We start from the raw sequence: 25,827 nt of genomic DNA on the forward strand, positions 1-25,827 counted from the left end.
CATGAGGTGTTTAGAAAATCAAGTGGTCTTAAGACACAAAAGTATATTTATTAACTTTCACGTTTACTGTCACATCACAAATTCGCGTTCATCGCTATTTCCCATGGCCTATATACTCTACGTATTGTTTCTTAACAATACAATAAACGGAAGCGCACTAACGCGTTATTTTCATTATACAGCAATGGTTCGTTTGTTACGTATTATAATATTGCTTGTTACGTTTCAACTTGGATTGTACGTCATATACCATGACAATGGATCAAGGTGATGTAACAATAGGAGTGGGGTGGTTTGTTAAGGTGGGTTGTTGTTAATCATGCTGTTTGTTACAGAAACAAAGTTCGTTACGTCAGGGTGACGGAAGGTAAGTATGGGTTATGACGTCATTATATAAATGGAGTCATAGTATGTATGACGTAACAAATCTACAGATTGTCCGAACACGCGTAGCTTTGATGACGTCACAGCGTTAAAGAACGCCGAACTCAGAAGAATGGGAGACATTGTTCAACGATTGTTACGTCAGATACAGGTATTATGACGTACTTCATGACGGCATCTAACCCTTATACAGTCCAGGGAAGATTGTAGTGACGTCAACACCTACGTATGCCACCCTTTATCATGTGGATTAGTTTGTAACATTCATCAACTTGCATCGTGTATGCTTACCGCCATGAGTAGGAACCTTACCACCGTAGTAGGGGTCGATCACAGGGGGTTCTTTGGTGAACAAAGCTACCGGAAGTTACGACAAATCATACTTCCGGTTAGTGACGTATGCCCAACTGTGACGTTGGGCGAGGATCTTAAAAAGATTGGTGAGTTTATGACGTCATAATATACTAACAATGCGACCACGCTTGTTTCTTCCAATTAAATGTAAAAGTGTTTAACCGTAGACGTGTTTTAGCAACAGTTGTTTCGTTTCAATTATTATTAATTTTCACAACCGTAACCCATAACACAAACAAAAGTTATTATTATTATCACAACGTTTCAGACCCTGTAAAGTTTTTACCACGAGTATATGACGTAATAACCTCTATGTTTGAATGGACTGATATTATATGTTTTATCCTGAACAAGAGATCACAGATCTAATGAATGAACACGTTTTAAACTAATTAGCATAAGATAGTAGAGTCGGGGAAGATGGGACACCTTTAACACATAACATCCAAATAGCCTGATCGTGTTTTAATCAATTAACAACGGTATGTGGAAGTCGTGAAGATACAGTTTTATAATTCATTAAATGTTCTTTGTTTACTACCAAATGAAAAGAGAAAACAAAATGAAAAGGTGTCCCATCTACCCCCACCCTGCTATATTAATTAATCCTTTTACTACAACGGTCGACTGAGCTCGATCAAAAACAAATCTAAAGTAACCAACAAAACGGGTTCTAGTCGCCATTGGTGACTGTGGAGCAGTAGGCAGAATGTATTTATACATGTATTATAACTAATGAAACTTATGACGTATGAGGATTGGGTGATTGGTAAAGAATATGTGTAAATGCGCTTTGTACAACTCCTGTACCATGTGTTTATTGTAAACTTACACTAGTTAACGTTGTCGTCGCTTAAAAACGTTTGTTTTTATGAATTTTGACAAACCGTAATCACGCAGTAATTAGGTAATGTTAGAAGTTAATATTAATCATATGATGTTGAATTAAAAATAATGTTTCAATTACGATCAATGATAATACGGTATAAGAGTAGTGCATTTAATGCGTCCCCACATAAATGCTAATAGTTTGATTCAGTCGTGAATCGTTGTGCGGATACAACACGTACCGTCGTTTCCCGCCAAACTCCCAGAAAGTGTTTTAAGTACACGAGGAAAGTAATCGTTAATTAATCGCTCATCGTGCGGTTTTAAATCTGAAAATTCAGTCTAAAAAATATAAATATATATTATGATTTGATTTAAATCAAGAGAATAAAGAAAATTCTAGAATTAAGAATTGAGATAAGTGCGAAAAAAAATCGCGAAAAAAACAAGAACAACTGTTCGACGAAAAAGGATCTATATATATGACCACTAACGTGCCCAACAAGTCCAACGTTTGCATGCGTTTATAGAAGCGTGTAGTATTAAGCTCCTAACCGATCATAATCACCACAAATAAAACTTACTATTTTCGATATTTGACGTTCTTAGAAAAACCGAGTTTTGAATATTCGATGACGTCATTACCTCCTGAAGTGACGCAAACAGTGAATCGTCTCCATAGCAACCCTATGACGTGGTGGGTGGGGCAAGTGACGTCATACTTGATGACGTTGCAACCGGATATGAGACGCGAGGTCGATCGAAGCATCGAACAGCACTTCAGTGACGTCATAGTGGGGTAATTGCGGTTAATATGACGTCACAATGCATAACAATGAGGTATAGGATCCACGTTCGAAGAAGCGACAAAGTAAATCGCGAATCTCAATTCTATGACGCGGATGAATATATGAGGCACGTGGAGAAGTGGTATCAGCGGAGAGACATCGATATTAGACTCGGTAAAGGGGAATCACCCATCCATGGATCAAGCGAGACGCGTAAGGTGTTTGTTGCTACTGACGACGTCACAGTCATCGATGAAATGATACAAAGGTATGACGTCATACAGAGATGATTGTTACTCAATGACGTCAAAATGCGACGATTGTTGCCAACAGATATCCTCATTACGTCATAATACACGATCGAGAAAGCGCAGCGATGGGGAACGATAAGTTGTTACGTCACACTGCTGGTGGGATTCAATACGTCACAATGGACATTATGCGGCTTGTGGAATGCGATTACGTCATTTGCACGATGACGTCAAACGTAAGCACGTGACTATGACGCATAGGCGCCAAAACAGGGGAGGCAGGGATAGTTAGACACACAATCCTGTGAAACAAATCTAACTTAATGGTTGTAATGTTTACTGCTTAATACAGTGCAGAAAATTCAAGGGTTGGCCTGCCCACCCTGCCACCCCAGGTTTGGTGCCTATATATGACATCACAACAACCTGTAACGTGATTGGTCAACAGATATGTAGGTTGACCTTTGAACTCATGCAACAAAGGTATGGTGACGTCACAAACAGATTATTATCGCTTGACCGATCATATAACTTTCATCGACGAAAGTTTCCGACCAACCATATCGTCGTATTACCCCACACGGGGGCGACATCATCAGAACTAACGTTGTCGGTGGGTGACAGGGTGGATCCCCTACATAGGAAGTGGAAAGATGACCTTTGGTTTGGGGTCAAAAGGTCAACGCGGGAGAGAGGGTATTACCCAGATCACGTGGTGGAATTACAAACTAACTTTTTGTAAATAATTTGGATTTAAATATAATTAATATCATTTGTTCCAGTGGTTTCTTGTTAGTTGTCCTAGTTGTCAACCATACAAAAAAAAAACAACAAAAATGTTTGATTTAATTTTAATAAAACTTATACATTCTAAATGTAGGTGTAACATAGGGGTAACATGCCACCCCCACCTGCTTATGAAGGGGGGGGGAAACGTTGCTTAATTGTAAGATAATTAACGAGCATCAAACTTGATTAATTATGACTTAACCAAATAAACATTATTCACCCATCAATATTTGGCACGGTTTAGAAATAATACAAATCATATATTATGAACAGAAGCGTAATAAAAGTTAAAAACATTATGATTCAGAAATTAAAACATGACATGTTATAGCCTCAGTGTCAAGCTTAAAACAGCTCCTGTTGTGGCCCCTATACATCATTAAAACATGATATGTTTGAGATGATCATAAATATATGTTGGCAACACTGCAAGAGGTTTATGTTCCTCGTCCACAAACACATTCACGCATCGCATCACTGCTGCTGGTTGTTCATCAAACAAACTCCTTAGTGATGTCATAGTGGGTTGGGAGGGAAACTCCCCGTTATGATCCAACTCTAGGGTGAATTTAGCGACAGGGTTAAAAACCCCGATATTGTAAACCACGCTTGATTTACCCACCCTCTCCACCCCAACCCCACCGAGGAACAAACCAGGGTGGTGAAGCAATGCCCTGTGGTTTGTAAGGTTACTATTAAACAACTTCTAAATGCTTCTCAAGCCCTGGCTGACCACTTGGCTGGGTCGATTACTTGTGTACTGTTATCTATATATTTGGTGTACTGTTATAACTACCTATTTTTGTTTTTCAAAATGGAGTTTACAATCAAAGCAGTTGCAGGTCTGTTGTGTTCTTGGTGTTTGCAATGGTTTTGTTAGAATAAAATGTTATTAATAATAACCACCCACCTGTGCTTACACGACATATCCACAGTAAATTGTTTCTCATCAAACTTGCCTCTGTGACAAAACAATTCAATGATGATGTCATAATGATTATTACATCATAATAATCACGTGTATGACATCACAATAGTCCCAGCAAACGTGAAATAAGTTGATTTATCGACTGTCCCGTCGCATCCCACATCCGACCACCTACTCATGAATGGGATAAAGTACCTGGAATGTGAATGAACTGTTTGTTTATTTCTACATAACCACATAATATAACTTTAATAAACTCTACAAATCCGACCCTGATCACAGTAAGGATCTGGTGCTACGAAAACGTGACAGACTAGAATTCTATTTGAATACGAGACTGACGATGCCATTTAGACGAAATATATTTCTTTTATATACAATTGGTAGGAATTAATTTTGTCTGTTACGTTTTTCACAGTCATGTTATAACTACTGTCATCCCATCTTTCACCTTGATATAATTAACAACAAGTTTCAGTACAAAATGATATAAGTTATATTATGACATCACAACGTACTTGTAGTTCCGTAAATCCCATTGTTTTCCTTTTGTTGATTGTGACCTCATAACAAGGAACAATGGTAAGTTTAATTTAAACATCGACCTTAACTCTGTTAATCAACAAACATGTTTAATTATCATTAAATTAATTAATTAAAATGTCGTCATGGCTCAGTGGTTAAAGCACTTGTCACCAGCCCAGAGGTGACAGGTTCGAGGCTCGATGCTGCTACCATTGTGGATGTATGCGTACTTGAGCAAGATACTTAACAACTGTCATTGGCTCGTTGCTCCACCACGCATGAATAAATAAGTTTCATTTAATAATTAAATTAAAACTAATTAATTTTTTCAAAGCTTGGTTTTAAAAGTCGTCAATTTTTCAAGATTTTCGCGAAACTTTTGGTTCAGTTGATTGACAGGTCGGTTTGTTTGTTTGTCGACAAACACATGAACGGGACTCCCCACAACTGATGCTTCCGTGCGATAATATTTGCCGATGTCATCGTATTTGTCGGGGTGGCTCGGCGAAACTAAGATTCCTTGCGAGCCAATCTTCAGTTCAAGTAGCGGGTCTCCCCCCTCAATAATTCCCGAATATTTAAACAATGGCTCGAAGAATCCGACGGAATAATGGACACTAGATGTCCCTACCTTGGTGATGGCGAGCCCACCGAGGACCACTTGTGGATAATGTAGAGGATTTCTATGAATATACAAATTGTTAGCGTTCGTTTACGAGTTACATGGTTTGTGTACGATGTGCGGTATCTTTATATATATATAGCAGGGTGGGGGAAGATGGGATAACTTTTCATTCTATTTTCTCTTTCATTTGGTGGTAAACGAATAATATTAATATTTAAAGAAATATAAAACATATGCTTACAACTCCCATTGACCGTTGTTAATTATTTATAAAAATGATAGAATTCCAAGCTTCTGCTAGTAAACTATTATGAATCACCTGTATGAACATTGCGTCTCAACCATCCAACCAATGCCCTCTGTGATGTCACAATACCTGTAGATCCATCATAATAGATGAAAAACAATAAGCTTTGTTATAACACCTTACATACACATAATTATTTATCTCTTTATTTTCATTTATTGGAATAATGTGATGTGGACTAAAATGTGTTAATCTCTTCCAATACAAAAGCAAAGATCAAATTAATCCAAACAACAAAGAGAATGAAATTTAACAGCAAAACGATCATTTTTAAAACATGCTATGGGTAAAAACTACTTGAGTCAAACCTAACATGCAATGACATCAAAATACTTACCATATAAGGTAGTTGTTAACAATAGTATCGACGTAGTAATGATAAACAGAGTTGTTTATGTGGCCGTAATTATCATTGTCCGCCCAACGTGTCTGGATCGGCAGAAAATATCTAAGAAACGATTTAAACAAATTTAACTTATTTATCCTCGCATGGCGGGGCAACGACAGTAGATATAACACGGGTGTTCTGTTTCATACACCTTGTGCCCGCTTACGAGTTACCACGTATGTAACTTATTTATCCTCGCATGGCGGGGCAACGACACTCGTTATAACACAGGTGTTCTGTTTCATACACCTCGTGCCCGCTTACAAGTTACCACGTATGTAACTTATTTATCCTTGCATGGCAGGGCAACGACAGTCGTTATAACACGGGTGTTCTGTTTCATACACCTTGTGCCCGCTTACGAGTTACCACGTATGTAACTTATTTATCCTCGCATGGCGGGGCAACGACAGTCGTTATAACACGGGTGTTCTGTTTCATACACCTCGTTCCCGCTTACAAGTTACCACGTATGTAACTTATTTATCCTTGCATGGCAGGGCAACGACAGTCGTTATAACACGGGTGTTCTGTTTCATACACCTTGTGCCCGCTTACGAGTTACCACGTATGTAACTTATTTATCCTCGCATGGTGGGGCAACGACAGTCGTTATAACACGGGTGTTCTGTTTCATACACCTTGTGCCCGCTTACAAGTTCCCACGTATGTAACTTATTTATCCTCGCAGGGCGGGGCAACGACAGTCATTATAACACGGGTGTTCTGTTTCATACACCTCGTTCCCGCTGACAAGTTACCACGTATGTAACTTATTTATCCTTGCATGGCGGGGCAACGAAAGTCGTTAAAACACGGGTGTTCTGTTCCATACACGTTGTGCCCGCTTACAAGTTACCACGTATGTTATTTATTTATCCTCGCATGGAGGGGCAACGGCAGTCGTGATAACACGGGTGTTCTGTTTCATACACCTTGTGCCCGCTTACAAGTTCCCACGTATGTAACTTATTTATCCTCGCATGGCGGGGCAACGACAGTCGTTATAACACGGGTGTTCTGTTTCATACACCTTGTGCCCGCTTACGAGTTACCACGTATGTAACTTATTTATCCTCGCATGGTGGGGCAACGACAGTCGTTATAACACGGGTGTTCTGTTTCATACACCTTGTGCCCGCTTACAATTTCCCACGTATGTAACTTATTTATCCTCGCATGGCGGGGCAACGACAGTCGTTATAACACGGGTGTTCTGTTTCATACACCTTGTGCCCGCTTACAATTTCCCACGTATGTAACTTATTTATCCTCGCATGGCGGGGCAACGACAGTCGTTATAACACGGGTGTTCTGTTTCATACACCTTGTGCCCGCTTACGAGTTACCACGTATGTAACTTATTTATCCTCGCCATGGCGGGGCAACGACAGTCGTTATAACACGGGTGTTCTGTTTCATACACCTTGTGCCCGCTTACGAGTTACCACGTATGTAACTTATTTATCCTTGCATGGCAGGGCAACGACAGTCGTTATAACACGGGTGTTCTGTTTCATACACCTTGTGCCCGCTTACAAGTTCCCACGTATGTAACTTATTTATCCTTGCATGGCAGGGCAACGACAGTCGTTATAACACGGGTGTTCTGTTTCATACACCTCGTGCCCGCTTACAAGTTACCACGTATGTAACTTATTTATCCTTGCATGGCAGGGCAACGACAGTCGTTATACCACGGGTGTTCTGTTTCATACACCTTGTGCCCGCTTACAAGTTCCCACGTATGTAACTTATTTATCCTCGCATGGCGGGGCAACGACAGTCGTTAAAACACGGGTGTTCTGTTTCATACACCTTGTGCCCGCTTACGAGTTACCACGTATGTAACTTATTTATCCTCGCATGGCGGGGCAACGACAGTCGTTATAACACGGGTGTTCTGTTTCATACATCTCGTTCCCGCTTACAAGTTACCACGTATGTAACTTATTTATCCTCGCATGGCGGGGCAACGACAGTCGTTATAACACGGGTGTTCTGTTTCATACACCTTGTGCCCGCTTACAAGTTCCCACGTATGTAACTTATTTATCCTCGCAGGGCGGGGCAACGACAGTCATTATAACACGGGTGTTCTGTTTCATACACCTCGTTCCCGCTTACAAGTTACCACGTATGTAACTTATTTATCCTTGCATGGCAGGGCAACGACAGTCGTTATAACACGGGTGTTCTGTTTTATACACCTTGTGCCCGCTTACAAGTTCCCACGTATGTAACTTATTTATCCTCGCATGGCGGGGCAACGACAGTCGTTATAACACGGGTGTTCTGTTTCATACACCTCGTGCCCGCTCACAAGTTACCACGTATGTAACTTATTTATCCTTGCATGGCAGGGCAACAACATTCGTTATAACACAGGTGTTCTGTTTCATACACCTTGTGCCAGCTTACGAGTTACAACGTATGTAACTTATTTATCCTCGCATGGTGGGGCAACGACAGTCGTTATAACACGGGTGTTCTGTTTCATACACCTTGTGCCCGCTTACAAGTTACCATGTATGTAACTTATTTATCCTCGCATAGCGGAGCAACGAAAGTCGTTATAACATGGGTGTTCTGTTTCATACACCTCGTGCCAGCTTACAAGTTACCACGTATGTAACTTATTTATCTTCGCATGGCGGGGCAACGACAGTCGTTATAACACGGGTGTTCTGTTTCATACACCTCGTACCCGCTTACAAGTTACTGCGTATGTAACTTATTTATCCTTGCATGGCGGGGTAACGACAGTCGTTATAACACGAGTGTTCTGTTTGATACACCTCGTTCCCGCTTACAAGTTACCACGTATGTAACTTATTTATCCTCGCATGGTGGGGCAACGACAGTCGTTATAACACGGGTGTTCTGTTTCATACACCTCATGCCCGCTTACAAGTTAGCACGTATGTAACTTATTTATCCTCGCATGGCGGGGCAACGACAATCGTTATAACACGGGTGTTCTGTTTCATACACCTCATGCCCGCTTACGAGTTACCACGTTTGTAACTTATTCATCCTCGCATGGCGGGGAAACGACAGTCGTTATAACACGGGTGTTCTGTTTCATACACCTCATGCCCGCTTACGAGTTACCACGTTTGTAACTTATTCATCCTCGCATGGCGGGGAAACGACAGTCGTTATAACACGGGTGTTCTGTTTCATACACCTCATGCCCGCTTACGAGTTACCACGTTTGTAACTTATTCATCCTCGCATGGCGGGGTAACGACAGTTGTTATAACAAGGGTGTTCTGTTTTATACACCTCGTGCTCGCTTACAAGTTACCACGTATAAACTACCGGTATCGGCGGTATGTAACTTGCCCAAGCAACAGCATCAGTAAATTAAACACAAACCACCAACCTGTAGCTTGTAAGTTTGGGCGACATTTTCCCCGAAAGTCGACGTGTTTGGGAAATATTATAAAGTTTTCGGGCGAATATTCGATTCATTGTTTTGATTAAATTTGTTTTTGATGAGTCATTAAGTTTATACCAATGGGGAATCCCCGAACATGTTACCGTGTGAGTGCCTCTTATATCGGGGAGCAATCATTGTAGATGTGAAGCTGGGATACAGATGTCAGATATCTTTATGTACAAGCATAGACAACTTATATTTATAAGTAATTATAGTTTTCTATGGTACAAGTATCATCTTACTGTCTTGTAAGCGTGAGTGCATCAATCATAATCACCCACAAAGTTACACACGCGGTTAGATGTTTCCGCTGTGGGTTTATGTATCTTTGGAATATGCATCCAATACAGCTCACGGTTACGTCGAAAGAACCAAAAAGTGCAACTTACACTTGAAGAAGAGATCTCCAAGAAATCGACCCAACCCAGTTCTGTTCAACCACAACACAGAGAGCTATCATCCATCAAGGTAGTGATCTCCAGAAACAACTAGACGAACTCAGACTAAGAAGTCGTGCAAAATTGGCGAAACATGGAGAGTAAAATACAAAATACTTTCTTGGGTTGGAACGGCAAAGAGGGAAATTATACGCTGCCTTGTAACATCAGCTGATAAGGAGATCACAGATTTGGACGAAATACTTAGTTCTTTAACTAGCTATTTCGAAACTTTATACCCATGTCCTTCTACATACACGGCTTTCACACAACGGTTTATCGACGCCCTTTGTATTCCTAAAATATTTTATGCAGACTCCAGAAAGTTACCAGGCGCTTTACTCGCACTGGATTTAAAGAAAGCATTCGACTCGATAACCTGGGAGTTCTTACACCTTACGTTGGCAAGCTTTGGATTCGGAACACATCTACAGCACATGATCTCCACTCTATATAATAATGCCACCGGTGTTGTGATCAACAACAATAGAATATCAAAATCATTTCAGGTTAGAAGAGATGTCAGACAAGGAGACCCGCTTTCACCAACGTTATTCCTGTTGGTAATCGAAACACTGGGGCTGGCGATTCAAATCAGTAAACAAATTAAAGGCATCACCATAAACGAAGTTACCTACAAAGTTTCGATGTATGCGGATGACACCCTAATTGTAACTGATGGAACAACAGAATTAATCACAGCGACAATAAAAGTTCTGGGATTGTTTGGCGATCTATCCGGATGCAAATTTAACAATAACAAGTCAATGACAATGAATGAATGAATGAATGCAACTGACTTTATCCTCGCGTGGCTGGAAAACCACAGTCGTTATCAGACTGGTGTTTATACACCTCGTGCCAGTTTACGAGTTACCATGTATGTTACTTTGTGGGTGATTATTTTTTTATTTTTTTTTATTTTATTTTTTATTTTTTTTATATATGACTGATAATTTTGACAACCCATTAGTAACCACTGGGTTGGAGCAATTGTCGTTAAGTGTCTTGCCCAAGGACACATACGCCCACAATGGTAGCAGCGACAAGCCTTGAACCCATTACCTCTGGGTTACAGGCAGGCGCGCTAACCACTTTATCACAAACCACTGAATAGAACAAAACTGACGTGGTCACAAACACCTTCACTTATTTGGGAGTAACCATACCCGTAAGTAACAGCAACTCATCACTATTCAAGATAAACTTCGACGGCAAACTGGAAAATATTCAACGAATTGTTAACATATGGTCGCAACGTGGACTGACACTCCTGGGTAGAGTTACCATCATCAAAAGTCTACTCATTCCAACATTACTGTACAAACTCAGTATGGTGCCAGCCCTGGTCCCAGAGTCATTTATTCGTAAACTAAACAGAACGAGTTACAGTTTCCTTTGGGGCTCGGGGTGGGAAAGAGTAAAACGTACAGTGCTAATCAACGGTTTTGAAAATGGTGGCATTAACATGATTGATGTGCGACATAACCGCTATAAGAAGTCGTACCATTAAGCATCTACTCGATCCAAATTACTCAGCGCCCTGGAAAACCATTGATTTATTTGTTGTTCCGAAACACATCCTATGCGCTCTTCTTGGCTCTAGCAATAGAAATAAAGAGCAGAACGCGCAACTGCCCAAAACCATGATATATTCTTTTTTTCTATTCACGTGACTGCCAACTCCGTCCCCATTTCACTTCGTCTCCATTGTAAAAGATAGGCGCATAGTGATTTTAGGAGGTTTTAGCTGTTTATTTTAAAAACTACACTAACTATTCCAGTTTATTAGGCCAGTTTAGTTATTTGATAGGTTAACGCTTACAGTTTAGCGCTTGTTTAAATCTTTGGATCAATCTTCTTTAAGGCCGACTCCCCCCCTTGTACGGGTTGTGTCCTTACGCACACTTTTCTTCCAATCAGAACTTTAATATGTTTAATTAAATGTTATTTATTTAATTTTGACATTGTATCGTCTGTAGGGTGTAACGGTCACGCCTTTTATCCAAAACATTATTTCTTTCTTTTTTATCAACAAGCGTGTTTTAACAACTGTTGTTTTACCGTTACTACCCGTTTTTTCGCTTTTTGTCAACTCTCTTGTTCTTCGTTATCATGACCAAAAAGACGAAATAAACTTTCAATCATTCATTCGTTTAGGAAATTTAAAACATTTAAATAAAAACGTTCAAACAAGCGGTTTGTTAGAATTATATATATATTTGGAAATAGCTACTTTTCCCTATAAATTTAAATGAAGTCAAAAAAACGAAGAAAAACTACATAAAACGGCCTGGATTCCATTAACTACAATAGTAAACGGGAACGACTCGCAAAAGAGAGACAGTGTATCAGCTTTTTCCTTTACCGACATTGGAGATGAGCGTTCTATTCTTTTTGAGCACGGTAGTGGTCATATAGATCCTTTTTCGTCGAACAGTTGTTCTTGGGTTTGTTGTTGTTGTTGCTGATAGGGCGATTTTTTTCCGCACTTATCCTAATTCTCAATTCTGGCATTTTTCTTTAATCTCTTGATTAAAATCAAATCGTAATATATATTTATAATTTTTAGACTAAATTTTCAGATTTAAAACCGCAGAATTAGCGTGTGTGCACCGAAGCGTAGACGAGTGCATTTTTCTTATCGTTATCTTCGGTATAAACACCGCGTCTCTCGTTTCTTCGCTCTTTTAGTTTACTGCTTGTAATAAATCATTATGCAGCCGCCACAATATGAATAATATTAACTTCTAACATTACCTATAATACTGCGTGATTACGGTTTATTCAAATTCACAAAAACAAACGTATTTAAGCGACGACAAGGTCAACTAGTGTAAGTTTACATGTCAGCACATGGTACAGGAGTTGTACAAAGCGTATTTACACATATTCTTTACCAAACTCTCGATTCTTGTACGTCTTAAGTTTAATGAGTTATAATGCACGAATAAATGCATTCTATCTACTGCTTCACAGTCACCAATGGCAACTGAAACCCGCTTTGTTGGTTACTTTTGATTTGTTTTTGATCGATCTCAGTCGACCATTGTAGTAATAGGGTTAATTAATACTATGCTAATTAGTTTATACCGTGCTCACGCATTAGATCTGTGATCTCTTGTTATTTCTGTGGCTCTCGCCTATTACAAAGAAACAAACATTCACTGCTTCCGTTGCAATCACTACGAACCAACCTGTTATCATGGCTCAAAATGATTCAAAAGGAAAGCTGCCCAGTACGACAACAACCTCTGTGGTTGAACAAGCAGGTTCTAATAAAAAGAACGACAATATTGTACGGGGAATGGGCAGAAAAAGTATCATGACATATGGGGACATGTTATCCGAAACAGGTAGCCTAGACATGTTTACCACCTTAACAGCAAGGTACGGCCTTCGCAAAACCTACAACCGTTATGTGAAACTGGTCACTTCAATCCCTAATCAATGGTCCCAGCAAGTATCGAATGCACCGCAGATTCAAGAGACAGCGACGAGTAAATGGTTCGACAACAAAAATACTACAAAATAATTTTACATTGACTTTTTAAAACGTACAAAACTGTTTTTGGCAACGCGAACCTCTATATAGAAGATACAACATGGCCTGCAATCTACCGAAACACACTAATTTCAACGATCGAAACCCGCCTGTATACGTATCTTGTTTACGTTTTGTTCGAACATATATCGTTTACCATTATGCCATGATAATGGGTGCATGTGACGTCATTAAGGTACATATAAACTCCCATATATAACGTCATACTGTTAATAATTTTAACCTCGCGATTTCGAACAAATTTATTATTTCGTCATAATGTAAGTTGGAATAGTGACGAAATAATTGAAATATCCTCGATAAACGATAATAACAATCACAGCTACGTAACAATGGTATGTCAATCTGTGTGTGACGTCACAATAGGTAGGAAACCATGAATAATAAGATGCAGAAACTCAGATGTTTCGAATCGCGCCACCGGTAAACACGATGAAGAATATTATAGGATTTATCTGTTTCTTGTTTGTCACGCAACAATCAGGTGAGTTTGTGACGTAATAATGTATGATTGTGATTGATAAGTTTGTATTATGACGTAACTAAGATTAAAACGGCGAAATATGACGGCATTAGTTTGTTTTGTAACTGTGACGTATCTTAACATGATTGTGACGTTGGAAGCGATATTTTTCGCACACAATATTATCGTTGTTACGTCACTTACGGGAATTGTTTGAACATTGTTCCAAACAAACCCAACAGCGCGCATGAGCTGTTTAAAGGCGTGGTAATGACGTAATTTTGGTAGTGACGTAATCGTGGTAGTGTAATAAGTCTGCACCCTTGTACTTGATATCACATTTATTGCTTAGATAAAACATATTAATCATAGCCAGTGAGCTATAACACAGATTACAAACAAACTATGATGAGATAAATATAACAGCAGACTAACTACGGACAATACGAACTTTGCACTATGGCTATATACAGAGACTAACGATTGTGAAACAACGATGTAAAGACGCGCGTAATCGCGCCTAACAAACAAAGTTCGGACACATCATGACGTAATCGTGGTCGTGACGTAATCATGACATAATCGTGGTTTATTTTATGTTTGCAGGAGCCCAAACAGCTGTTCAAATTAACGCAACAACACCTACAAGCACAACAACACCTACAAACATAACAACAACAACACCTACAAACATAACAACACCTACAAACATAACAACAACACCTACAAACAAAACAACAACAACAAACATAACAACAACACTTACAAACAGAACAACACCTACAAGCATAACAACAACAACACCTACAAACATAACAACAACAACAACACCTACAAACATAACAACAACAACAACACCTACAAACATAACAACAACAACAACAACTACAAACATAACAACAACAACAACACCTACAAACATAACAACAACAACAACACCTACAAACATAACAACAACAACAACAAATACAAACAGAACAACAACAACAACACCTACAAACATAACAACAGCACCTACAAACATAACAACAACAACAACACCTACAAACATAACAACAACAACAACAACACCTACAAACACAACAACAACAACAACACCTACAAACATAACCACAACAACAACAACACCTACAAGCATAACAACAACACCTACAAACATAACAACAACAACAACACCTACAAACATAACAACAACAACACCTACAAACACAACAACAACAACACCTACAAACATATCAACAACAACAACACCTACAAACATAACAACAACAACAACACCTACAAACATAACAACAACACCTACAAACATAACCACAACAACAACAACACCTACAAGCATAACAACAACAACAACACCTACAAACATAACAACAACAACAACACCTACAAACATAACAACAACAACAACACCTACAAACATAACAACAACACCTACAAACATAACAACAACAACACCTACAAACATAACAACAACAACACCTACAAACATAACAACAACAACAACACCTACAAACACAACAACAACAACACCTACAAACATATCAACAACAACAACACCTACAAACATAACAACAACAACACCTACAAACATAACAACAACAACAACACCTACAAACACAACAACAACAACACCTACAAACATAACAACAACAACAACACCTACAAACATAACAACAAAAACACCTACAAACATAACAACAACAACAACACCTACAAACATAACAACAACAACAACACCTACAAACATAACAACAAAAACACCTACAAACATAACAACAACAACAACACCTACAAACATAACAACAACAACACCTACAAACATAACAACAACAACAACACCTACAAACATAACAACAACAACAACACCTACAAACATAACAACAACAACAACTACAAACACAACCACAACAACACCTACAATCATAACAACAACACCTACAAACATAACAACAACAACACCTACAAACATAACAACAACAACACCTACAAACATAACAACAACAACACCTACAAGCATAACAACAACAACAACAACACCTACAAGCATAACAACAACAACAACAACACCTACAAACCTAACAACAACAACACCTACAAACATAACAACAACACCTACAAACATAACAACAACAACAACAACAACACCTACAAACATAACAACAACAACACCTACAAACATAACAACAACAACGCCTACAAACATAACAACAACAACACCTACAAACATAACAACAACAACACGTACAAACATAACAACAACAACACGTACAAACATAACAACAACAACAACACCTACAAACATAACAACAACAACGCCTACAAACATAACAACAACAACACCTACAAACATAACAACAACAACACCTACAAACATAACAACAACACCTACAAACATAACAACAACAACAACACCTACAAACATAACAACCACAACAACAACACCTACAAACATAACAACAACACCTACAAGCATAACAACAACAACAACACCTACAAACATAACAACAAAAACACCTACAAACATAACAACAACAACAACACCTACAAACATAACAACAACAACACGTACAAACATAACAACAACAACAACACCTACAAACATAACAACAACAACACCTACAAACATAACAACAACAACACCTACAAACATAACAACAACAACGCCTACAAACATAACAACAACAACACCTACAAACATAACAACAACAACACCTACAAACATAACAACAACAACACCTACAAACATATCAACAACAACAACACCTACAAACATAACAACAACAACAACACCTACAAACATAACAACAACAACAACAACAACACCTACAAACATAACAACAACAACAACACCTACAAACATAACAACAACAACAACACCTACAAACATAACAACAACAACAACACGTACAAACATAACAACAACAACAACAACAACACCTACAAACATAACAATAACAACGCCTACAAACATAACAACAACAACAACTACAAACATAACAACAACAACACCTACAAACATAACAACAACAACAACACCTACAAACATAACAACAACAACAACAACACCTACAAACATAACAACAACACCTACAAACATTACAACAACAACGCCTACAAACATAACAACAACTACAAACATAACAACATCAACAACAACACCTACAAACATAACAACAACAACAACAACACCTACAAACATAACAACAACAACAACAACACCTACAAACATAACAACAACAACAACAACAGGTACTACCCAATATATATAAATATACATAACATATTCTAACATAACCTCCCCCAGTTTTATATTATCTGCATGAATATCACCAATTGTTGCATCAAAACCTCACTTTCCAACCAAGGGATGAAATTGAAGCAACTTTGTTCAACGCATTTTACTTCCAAAACAAGAACGTTACAAAGATTATAATCAACTCAATGGACACTAATGTTAGGTTGGTACACATAGTGCATGAGGTATACCATGTCATACATTCAACATTACAGGTACCAGGTCCAGGTTAGAAGCAGGACAACTACAAACAAATTGATCCAAAGTTATTTATTGTATTCAAAGTTGAATAAAATCAAATATTTAATCGGCCTCCCATTGCCAAGTAAGTATACATGTGTATATACCTCTAGACCTGATGATAAAAGGTTCAAAGCTTCATGCTACCATCGTAGGTGTGTCCTCGGGCCAAGAGGTCCCACTTGGAAGTGAGTATTGTTGCAATTGCTTCAACCCAGTGGTCACTAATGGGTTGTCTAAATTGTCAGCCATACAGAAAACAATCACAAACAAAGTTACATACTTGGTAACTTGTACGCTGGCACGAGGTGTATGAAACAGAACACCTGTGTTATAACAACTGTCGTTGCTCCGCCATGCGAGGATAAATATTCACTCACAAAGTAACACCAACTTCCACCCACAGCCATGTGCGAGGAACAAACCTACATGAACCTCACCTTCCCACCAACCTACCAATCAGCAACATCGTATTCAGTGCAAAGATGCAAACAAGGTACAAACCAAACATATGCGCTGAATAAATTTGAACAAAATGTTTCAACAGGATACGCCGAAGCTTCAATGTTTTGCAACAAACATAATTTAATGACAAACAATGGATTGTTGTTGACTTCAAAGTTTGACTATAACACTTTCACGAAGGTTGATTGTGATCTGGATCTATCGCACATAAACGTAAGTAGCGTGAACCTAGACCACAGGTTATGGGTTCGAGGTTCGACACTGCTACCATTGTTGGTGTAGGTGTACTGGGGCAAGACACTTAACGACAATTGCTCTAACCTAGTGATCACTCATGGATTATTTAAATTTTCAGTCTTACCAAGTTGCTGCAACATGCAACAGGTGAATAAAACATATGCAGTCATGCAGAGATAAATATCACCACAATAACCCCACAAAGAGATAAATATCACCACAATAACCCCACAAAGAGATAAATATCACCACAATAACCCCACAAAGAGATAAATATCACCACAATAACCCCACAATCCCCAGATCACAACTAATGCCACCCAAGTACAAATAGAATCAACAGCCAATGTACTTCAACTCCTGACAACCAAACCCTCACTTACAACAAACGAAGCAAACAAAGTCGTCACAATCATCGATTCAATCACCGTGGCAACCACAATGAACCATACTGTAAGGTTATAACTATAGGCGCCAAACCTGGGGTGGCAGGGTGGGCAGCCCAACCCTTGAATTTTCTGCACTGCATTATTCAGTAAACATTACAACCAATAAGTTAGTTTTGTTTCACAGGATTGTGTCTCTAACTATCCCTGCCTCTCCTGTGTTTATAAAGTATGGTGCCTATAAGTCACAATACACAATACGACATTATTAACAACAATACCCCAGGTGACTGAAGCTTTACTAACAAGCATAATAACCACTGTGTCCCACATCACACACCTGCTAACAACACCATCTATTCTACATGATGTCAATCTCCTCACGTCATCAGTGCAACTCAACAACCAACAAATATATTCCATTCATACGCCAACTATGATAGTGCAGGTAATAAGTGTACCTGTATTTTATTCACAACAAATTTTGAGATCATAGTCATAATCTTGTTTGGATTTGATAAAAAATTCTGGGTTGACATTGTTAAAATGTGTGTTGTATAGAAATTTAACAGCAGGGTAAAGCTACTGTCAGCCTGAAACCAAGGTGTTAAATATGATGTCACCCCTGTTTCAAAAGCAGAGGTTACATGTCACCCCAGGCATCCATAACCCACATGGTCATTAGCTGCTTTACATAGAGAAATACATTAGAGGTTCCAAGGGTTACATATGGGTTTATGGAAATACCATGATTAGTGCAAAGTTACACAACCCTAAAATGTTCAAGAACATCTGTGTTATACCTTCCATAGTTGCCCACCATGCAAGGATATATAAGTTACCTCGTACACCCCGCAGATCCAAGACACCAATGCAGGCGACCTTATATTCTCACCCAGCCTCACCACCAGCAATACTTCTGATGCAAATATCTCTCCCATCACCGTAAACCTACCAACCCCAGCCAATGGTAGAGCTTCATTCATCTTCCATACAACATCACAGTTGTTTCCATCAAAGGACAAACCTGACCATGTATGTGGATTATATTGTTTTATTGGATATTTATAGTTTATTCTAATAAGATTTTTATGTTTCTCATGAATTATAATCTCTACATCGTATTTTAGGTTTAGCAGTCGCACTTTGACACACCACACAAGGATATATAAGTTAAATTAATTCCAACCATAATACTCAGGTTATAACTGTGAGTTTGGGATTAGGGAGAGTCCCTAACCTGAAACCACCGCTTGTATACTCGTTGAACAACGAACGGACACGATACGGTCGAGCGAACATCCCTGGGACTTTAGAGGTGGGTATAACGCAAACATGGGGTTACATTCTATTTATTTCATAGGTTTGCAAAATGCAATACAGTAGTGACTAATCGAAAATATGTGTTCACTCCAGCAAAAAAAGCTGGCAACACTATAAGAGTGCATTGAAATCATACAACACATAAGCAATAGTAAACACACAACATCAAATCAGTGTAAAGGGATGCTGGTATAATGTTTCTATGTTGCAGGCTAACTACTATAGACAGCGTTGTGTGTTTTGGGATTTTGCAACATCTGATTGGTCAAGTGAAGGTTGTGGACTTGATGTTACTAAACAACCTCCAACTTGTGAATGCAGCCACCTCACCAACTTTGCACTGCTTGTTGTAAGTTTAATATATCCAATAATCAACCACAAAGTTACATTCGTGGTAACTTGGTCACATGCGGTGATATATAAGTAACAATCATATTATCACAGTCGGTTGAAAAGGTTCCTGCAGACTTCGCTTTAGAGATCGCAGGCAAAGTTGGATGCAGCGTTTGTATTGCAGCTTATGTCGCAATAATCATCATATTGTTGCTGAACAAGTAGGTCATGATTCATTCACCAAGGGGGTCTAGGTTCGATTCCCGGTGTAGGAACTTTTTGTTTAGTTGTGTGGCACATTGGTTATATATCGCTTGTATCATACCCAGAGGTTACGGGTTCAAGGCTCGAGGCTGCTACCAATATGGGCGTATGTGTCCTTGGACAAGACACGTTAACGACAATTGCTTCAACCCGGTGGTCACTAATGGGTTGTCCAAATTGTCAGCCATACATAAAAAAACCCAAAAGTATATTCACCTACAAAGTTACATACGTGGTAACTTGTAAGCGGGCACGAGATGAATGAAACAGAACACTTGTGTTATAACGACTGTCGTTCCCCGCTATGCGAGGATAAATAGGTTACATACGTGGTAACTTGTAAGCGGGCACGAGGTGTATGAAACAGAACACCCGTGTTATAACGACTGTCGTTCCCCGCTATGCGAGGATAAATAGGTTACATACGTGGTAACTTGTAAGCGGGCACGAGGTGTATAAAACAGAACACCCGTGTTATACGGCTGTCGTTTCCCGCCATGCGAGCATAAACCACACACACTTACCATGCTTAAAACCCCAGGAAAATAAGAAACAAAACGAGCACAAAGATCCAGCTCCATGTTTGCTTCAACCTCATGGTGGCTTACTTGTTGTTTATGATTGGAGTCCCCAGTGTTGGCAACAAAACTACGTGCACGTTTGTAGCTGTCCTGTTGCATTACACCTTCCTTACAAGTTGGTTCTGGATGGGAATCTACAGCAACAGATTATATGTTTGCCTTGTTAAGGTTTAATGGTTGGATATTATAACGTAGATGTTGTTGCTGCCAGGTGTATTATAAAGAAATCTTTAAAAAAAAGCCAATTTTATTTTCGTCTCTTTGCTAATGGCAAAACAAACATTTGCTAAAAGATATTTTTAACAAAAAGTATTACTGTGTAAAATTGCTTTTCTGGTTAAAAACCTTGTACTTAATTGGACCAACGTGGAGACATACAGCGAGGCATCATCAGGATGTAACAAAATGAACTTAATCACCAGAACATCTAATATTAAGTTATGCCTGGTGGCAACAACAGGAATAATTAAAATAAACAAACAAGAAGCTTATAATGTCATTATTAATTAAATGGATTTATTAAATTATTATTTAAAACAAACTAGAATATCATATAAAGCTTGAAATGTGCATGACATCATTACGATAGTGTTTACTTCAGTTTTATTCACCGCTGCTACCTTAAACAAAATATACCGGCATTCGGCAACATTATATATTATCGTGATTTGTGTGACGCGCACATTTAAACACTCGTCATTAACATTCCTGTGTTTTCTTGTGTAATCCTTCGTACTTGTGTAAGTCCTACTGTTGTGTTTTAGTGAGACAAAAAACAGTGTAACAAAAAGATTATATGACATCATAATGCCGATTGTTCCATCACAGGTGTTTCCTCGTCCAACCACCAACTACACATGGAAATCATCTATATTTGCGTACGGCGTTCCGTTAATTATCGTGTCAATCAACGCAGGGGTAACATTAGGTGTCCTGGATAAACAACGAGCTAATCATGACATCATACAAACAAGTATGACATCATAATCAACTTGTGTTGTCATAATTAAAAATAGGCTTAATGTTAAGGATGCCTTGGGGGAATGCTACAATAAATTTTGATCTAAATTTCACCTCAATTTTAAAACAGAGGTGATATTTTGTTATAGCACCCCCTGTTTTTGGCCCAAAACAGCTTTTCCTCTGCTACATATTGTCACCCCTGATTTTTAACTTATGTTTAACTTAACTTTGCTATCATCCATTCTTGTTCCCAGGCAACCCACAATATCTTCCCCCATCTTATTATAGAGCGGACAACGTATGTTGGTTGCACAGTTGGTCCCTCTACTTTGGTTTCCTACTGTTTGTTGGAATTATTTTGTTGAATAATTTAGTCGTGTTTGTCTTGGTGTTAAACCAGCTTTGTTGGCGTGAGTCTGAGGTATTATGACATCATAAACATATTATGACATCATAAACATATTATGACATCATAAACATATTATGATATCATAAACATATTATGACATCATAAACATATTATGATATCATAAAAATATTATGACATCATAAACATATTATGACATAACCTTACTTCTATTTATCCCTTTCAATACGATAAATTAATTAAAACAACAAAGCGAGGGGATTAGCAACAAAACAACAATAACACGCTATGGGTAAAAACTACAAGTAAAAATGTCAAATAAACGCTTGGTTTATAAACCTACATACAATATAAGTTAACTCGTATTAATACATATATAATTAATAACACCTTATGACATCATACTAATAGATTCGATCGAGTGCAAACAAACAGAGGAAATCCCACAAAGTAATGTTGGCATGCTCCATGATATTTATGTTGGGTCTTACATGGATGGTTGGCTTCCTTATGGTGTTTTCAACCAATGTCGTTTACAATAAAGTTACGTCGTGGTTGTTCACAATATGCATCACTCTGCAGGTAACCAAGGGGGGGTGTTTATCTTCGCATGGCGGGGCAACGACAGTTGTTATAACACGGGTGTTCTGTTTCATACACCTCGTGCCTGCTACGAGTTACCACGTATGTAACTTATTTATCTTTGCATGGCGGGGCAACGACAGTCGTTATAACACGGGTGTTCTGTTACATACACTTCGTGTCTGCTTACAAGTTACCACTTATGTAACTTATTTATCCTCGCATGGCGGGGCAACAGTCGTTATAACACGGTGTTCTATTTCATACACCTCGTGCCCGCTTACAAGTTACCATGTATGTAACCTATTTATCCTTGCATGGTGGGCAACGACAGTTGTTATAACACGGGTGTTCTGTTTCATACACCTCGTGCCCGCTTACAAGTTACCACGTATGTTACTTATTTATCCTCGTATGGCGGGCAACGTCAGTCGTTATAACACGGGTGTTCTGTTTCATACACCTCGTGCCCGCTTACAAGTTACCACATATGTAACTTATTTATCCTTGCATGGTGGGCAACGTCAGTCGTTATAACACGGGTGTTCTGTTTCATACACCTCGTGCCCGCTTACAAGTTACCACGTATGTTACTTATTTATCCTCGTATGGCGGGCAACGTCAGTCGTTATAACACGGGTGTTCTGTTTCATACACCTCGTGCCCGCTTACAAGTTACCACATATGTAACTTATTTATCCTTGCATGGTGGGCAACGACAGTTGTTATAACACGGGTGTTCTGTTTCATACACCTCGTGCCCGCTTACAAGTTACCACGTATGTAACTTAATCGTTATAACATGGGTGTTCTGTTTTATACACCTCGTGCCCGCTTACAAGTTACCACGTATGTAACTTATTTATCCTTGCATGGTGGGGCAACGACAGTCGTTATAACACGGGTGTTCTGTTCCATACACCTCAAGCCTGCTTACAAGTTACCACATATGTAACTTTGTGGGTGTGATTTTTATGTGTGGCTGACAATTTAGACAACCCATTACTGACCACTGGGTTGTAGCAATTGCGGTTAAGTGTCTTGCCCAAGAACAAAAACGCCCACAATGGTAGCAGCAACGAGTCTTGAACCGTCCATCTAACAATACCAACACACAGGGCATTGTGATGTTTTATGTGACATGTGTTCGTCGTAAAGATATATTAACCACATGGTGGCTCCCTATCGGCCGAGCATGGGCGGGCGTGTACGACTCTATGAGGTCACAATCGAGGGGTTTATACGATGTCCAATTAAACATCTACGATGGAGACACGACGAGTGTGATGAACCGACTTGATGATGGTGAGGTTGAGGAACAACAGGTTGAACTTACCACCTTTACGAGGGTTGGAACCTCCAAGGTCACAGATGGTGAGTATGGAAGGTTGGAGTGAAAATACATTGTGGAGGTGAATATGGTTGTTGTTACAACTTCTAGACTCAACCACTTAAGGAGTGAAGATGCATCAGTGGCACTGATGTAGCCAATGATGTGTAATACTAATGTAATGCTTGGAAAAACTTTTAAATGAATGCAACATTTTGCAAAAATGAGTAAAATTACAGTTTTTCTGAAATGGAAATTATATACTCAGCTCAGGTTGTTCCCAGAATTGATGTGTTGTAATATCTTCTGGTTAAAACATTATTTGTACTTAAAGTTTAAATGCAGTGTAAAAAGAGTTTGCGCAAAATGGATATTCTGCTGTTGTTGGTAATTATATATAATGTAATGTAAATTATATTCTGGTAAAAACTTTAATATTTATTATACCAACTGTTTCTCATTATCTGGCACCTTATGCTCGCTGTTGAGTTGTGCAATATCATGATATTTATTCTCACATCTTTATTTTAAACTATTATTTAAAAACAGTATTGTAGATACTTTGCTACTAAGTATAACGTAATACTTGAAATACCTATCTCGGTAAAATATTAATTCTATCGTTTGTTATTCCATGAAATTGCCGTGTTTTGTTATTCCATGAAAAACTTATTTCTAACAAACAATTACAACAAAGGGTTTATTGTTCTCAAATATTAAAGATTGTAAACTGTATTGTTTGTTTGCATTGTTAAAGAACAAAGACATATATTTATTGAAAAAGCTACAGATTGTGATGTGATTGACCTTGCTTATGTAACATAACTAGGATAAAATTTGAAAGAAAAGAAATTATTTAATTATAGGATGTTTACAATTTTTAATATATTTTTTATATTTATCTCTTTAAAATACGATAGCGAAGATCAAGTTAATTAAAATACCTAAAAAGGATTTAGCAGCAAAACGACAGTCGTTAAAACACGCTATTGGTAAAACTACTTACTGCTTGATGAAATGGAATGAGTTGTGGGCGGAGGTGGTTTCCACTTCCATCTGCCGTACTCGGCTCGGAACCGTGCGGCCCTAATGTGTCCCGAACCCCACCATGCGAGGATAAATAAGTTACATACACGGTAACTTGTAAGCTGGCACGAGGTGTATGACAGGGTGTTTTGTGTTCCATACAACTCATGCCCGCTTGCAATGTATGTAACTCTGTGAGTGATTGTTTTCTGTATAATGGCTGATAATTTGGACAACCCATTAGTGACCACTGGGTTGGAGCAATTGTCGTTAAGTTTCTTGTCCAAGGACACATACGTTTACAATGGTAGCAGCGACAAGTCTTGAACGCATTACCTATTGGTGACAGGCAGGCGCG

General features: G+C 38.6%; 4 protein-coding genes across 5 annotated transcripts; 2 read left to right on the forward strand and 2 right to left on the reverse strand.

Annotated features, from left to right (window-relative positions):
- The first annotated feature begins 6 nt into the window (after window positions 1-6).
- On the forward strand, window positions 7-3,693 carry LOC149723769 (alpha-(1,6)-fucosyltransferase-like). Its single transcript, XM_089893467.1, has 8 exons — window positions 7-267; window positions 336-367; window positions 435-535; window positions 578-824; window positions 2,176-2,365; window positions 2,413-2,622; window positions 2,688-2,841; window positions 3,054-3,693. Exons 1-8 carry the CDS (start codon window positions 104-106, stop codon window positions 3,345-3,347), a joined length of 1,392 nt encoding a protein of 463 aa, XP_089749593.1. The 5' UTR covers window positions 7-103; the 3' UTR covers window positions 3,348-3,693.
- On the reverse strand, window positions 3,443-4,978 carry LOC149723770 (uncharacterized). Its single transcript, XM_089893466.1, has 4 exons — window positions 4,841-4,978; window positions 4,413-4,517; window positions 4,305-4,355; window positions 3,443-4,068 (listed from the first exon to the last, which is right to left on the reverse strand). Exons 1-4 carry the CDS (start codon window positions 4,921-4,923, stop codon window positions 3,774-3,776), a joined length of 534 nt encoding a protein of 177 aa, XP_089749592.1. The 5' UTR covers window positions 4,924-4,978; the 3' UTR covers window positions 3,443-3,773.
- Window positions 4,934-9,774, reverse strand: LOC149723771 (uncharacterized). Its single transcript, XM_089893464.1, has 4 exons — window positions 9,556-9,774; window positions 6,117-6,227; window positions 5,792-5,848; window positions 4,934-5,530 (listed from the first exon to the last, which is right to left on the reverse strand). The coding sequence occupies exons 1-4, from the start codon at window positions 9,642-9,644 to the stop codon at window positions 5,176-5,178; spliced, it is 612 nt and encodes a 203-aa protein (XP_089749590.1). The 5' UTR covers window positions 9,645-9,774; the 3' UTR covers window positions 4,934-5,175.
- A 2,670-nt stretch (window positions 9,775-12,444) lies between these two features.
- Window positions 12,445-25,748, forward strand: LOC149723772 (uncharacterized). Of its 2 annotated transcripts, XM_089893456.1 has the most exons (17): window positions 12,445-14,098; window positions 14,684-17,326; window positions 17,382-17,535; window positions 17,588-17,697; window positions 18,019-18,108; window positions 18,160-18,290; window positions 18,618-18,767; window positions 18,987-19,148; window positions 19,559-19,735; window positions 19,902-20,018; window positions 20,235-20,372; window positions 20,468-20,577; window positions 21,162-21,369; window positions 22,030-22,174; window positions 22,419-22,585; window positions 22,943-23,113; window positions 24,232-25,748. In XM_089893456.1, exons 1-17 carry the CDS (start codon window positions 14,017-14,019, stop codon window positions 24,508-24,510), a joined length of 5,034 nt encoding a protein of 1,677 aa, XP_089749582.1. In that variant the 5' UTR covers window positions 12,445-14,016; the 3' UTR covers window positions 24,511-25,748. The 2 variants fall into 2 exon arrangements, with proteins under 2 accessions (XP_089749582.1, XP_089749583.1); XM_089893457.1 differs by lacking the exons at window positions 20,468-20,577; window positions 22,419-22,585; window positions 22,943-23,113; window positions 24,232-25,748 and having other exon boundaries at window positions 22,030-22,165.
- The last annotated feature ends 79 nt before the right edge of the window (window positions 25,749-25,827 follow it).

The sequence above is a fragment of the Ciona robusta genome, unplaced genomic scaffold, assembly GCF_009617815.1.
Source record: "Ciona robusta unplaced genomic scaffold, ASM961781v2 AP042743.1".
NCBI lineage: Eukaryota > Metazoa > Chordata > Ascidiacea > Phlebobranchia > Cionidae > Ciona > Ciona robusta.

Coding starts and splice junctions, on each gene's coding strand:
- LOC149723769 (XM_089893467.1), top strand. CDS start 104: ATGGCCTATATACTCTACGTATTGTTTCTTAACAATACAATAAACGGA. Junction 368..434: donor TTACGTCAGGGTGACGGAAG/GTAAGTATGGGT, acceptor ACAAATCTACAG/ATTGTCCGAACACGCGTAGC. Junction 2,842..3,053: donor TTTGCACGATGACGTCAAAC/GTAAGCACGTGA, acceptor ATTGGTCAACAG/ATATGTAGGTTGACCTTTGA.
- LOC149723770 (XM_089893466.1), bottom strand. CDS start 4,923: ATGTTTAAATTAAACTTACCATTGTTCCTTGTTATGAGGTCACAATCA. Junction 4,356..4,412: donor ACTATTGTGATGTCATACAC/GTGATTATTATG, acceptor GTTTTGTCACAG/AGGCAAGTTTGATGAGAAAC. Junction 4,069..4,304: donor GATATGTCGTGTAAGCACAG/GTGGGTGGTTAT, acceptor TACAAACCACAG/GGCATTGCTTCACCACCCTG.
- LOC149723771 (XM_089893464.1), bottom strand. CDS start 9,644: ATGAATCGAATATTCGCCCGAAAACTTTATAATATTTCCCAAACACGT. Junction 5,849..6,116: donor GTTAACAACTACCTTATATG/GTAAGTATTTTG, acceptor ATGGATCTACAG/GTATTGTGACATCACAGAGG. Junction 5,531..5,791: donor GAGACGCAATGTTCATACAG/GTGATTCATAAT, acceptor GTATATTCATAG/AAATCCTCTACATTATCCAC.
- LOC149723772 (XM_089893456.1), top strand. CDS start 14,017: ATGTTTCGAATCGCGCCACCGGTAAACACGATGAAGAATATTATAGGA. Junction 17,536..17,587: donor TCAATGGACACTAATGTTAG/GTTGGTACACAT, acceptor TCAACATTACAG/GTACCAGGTCCAGGTTAGAA. Junction 20,373..20,467: donor CCAACTTTGCACTGCTTGTT/GTAAGTTTAATA, acceptor ATATTATCACAG/TCGGTTGAAAAGGTTCCTGC.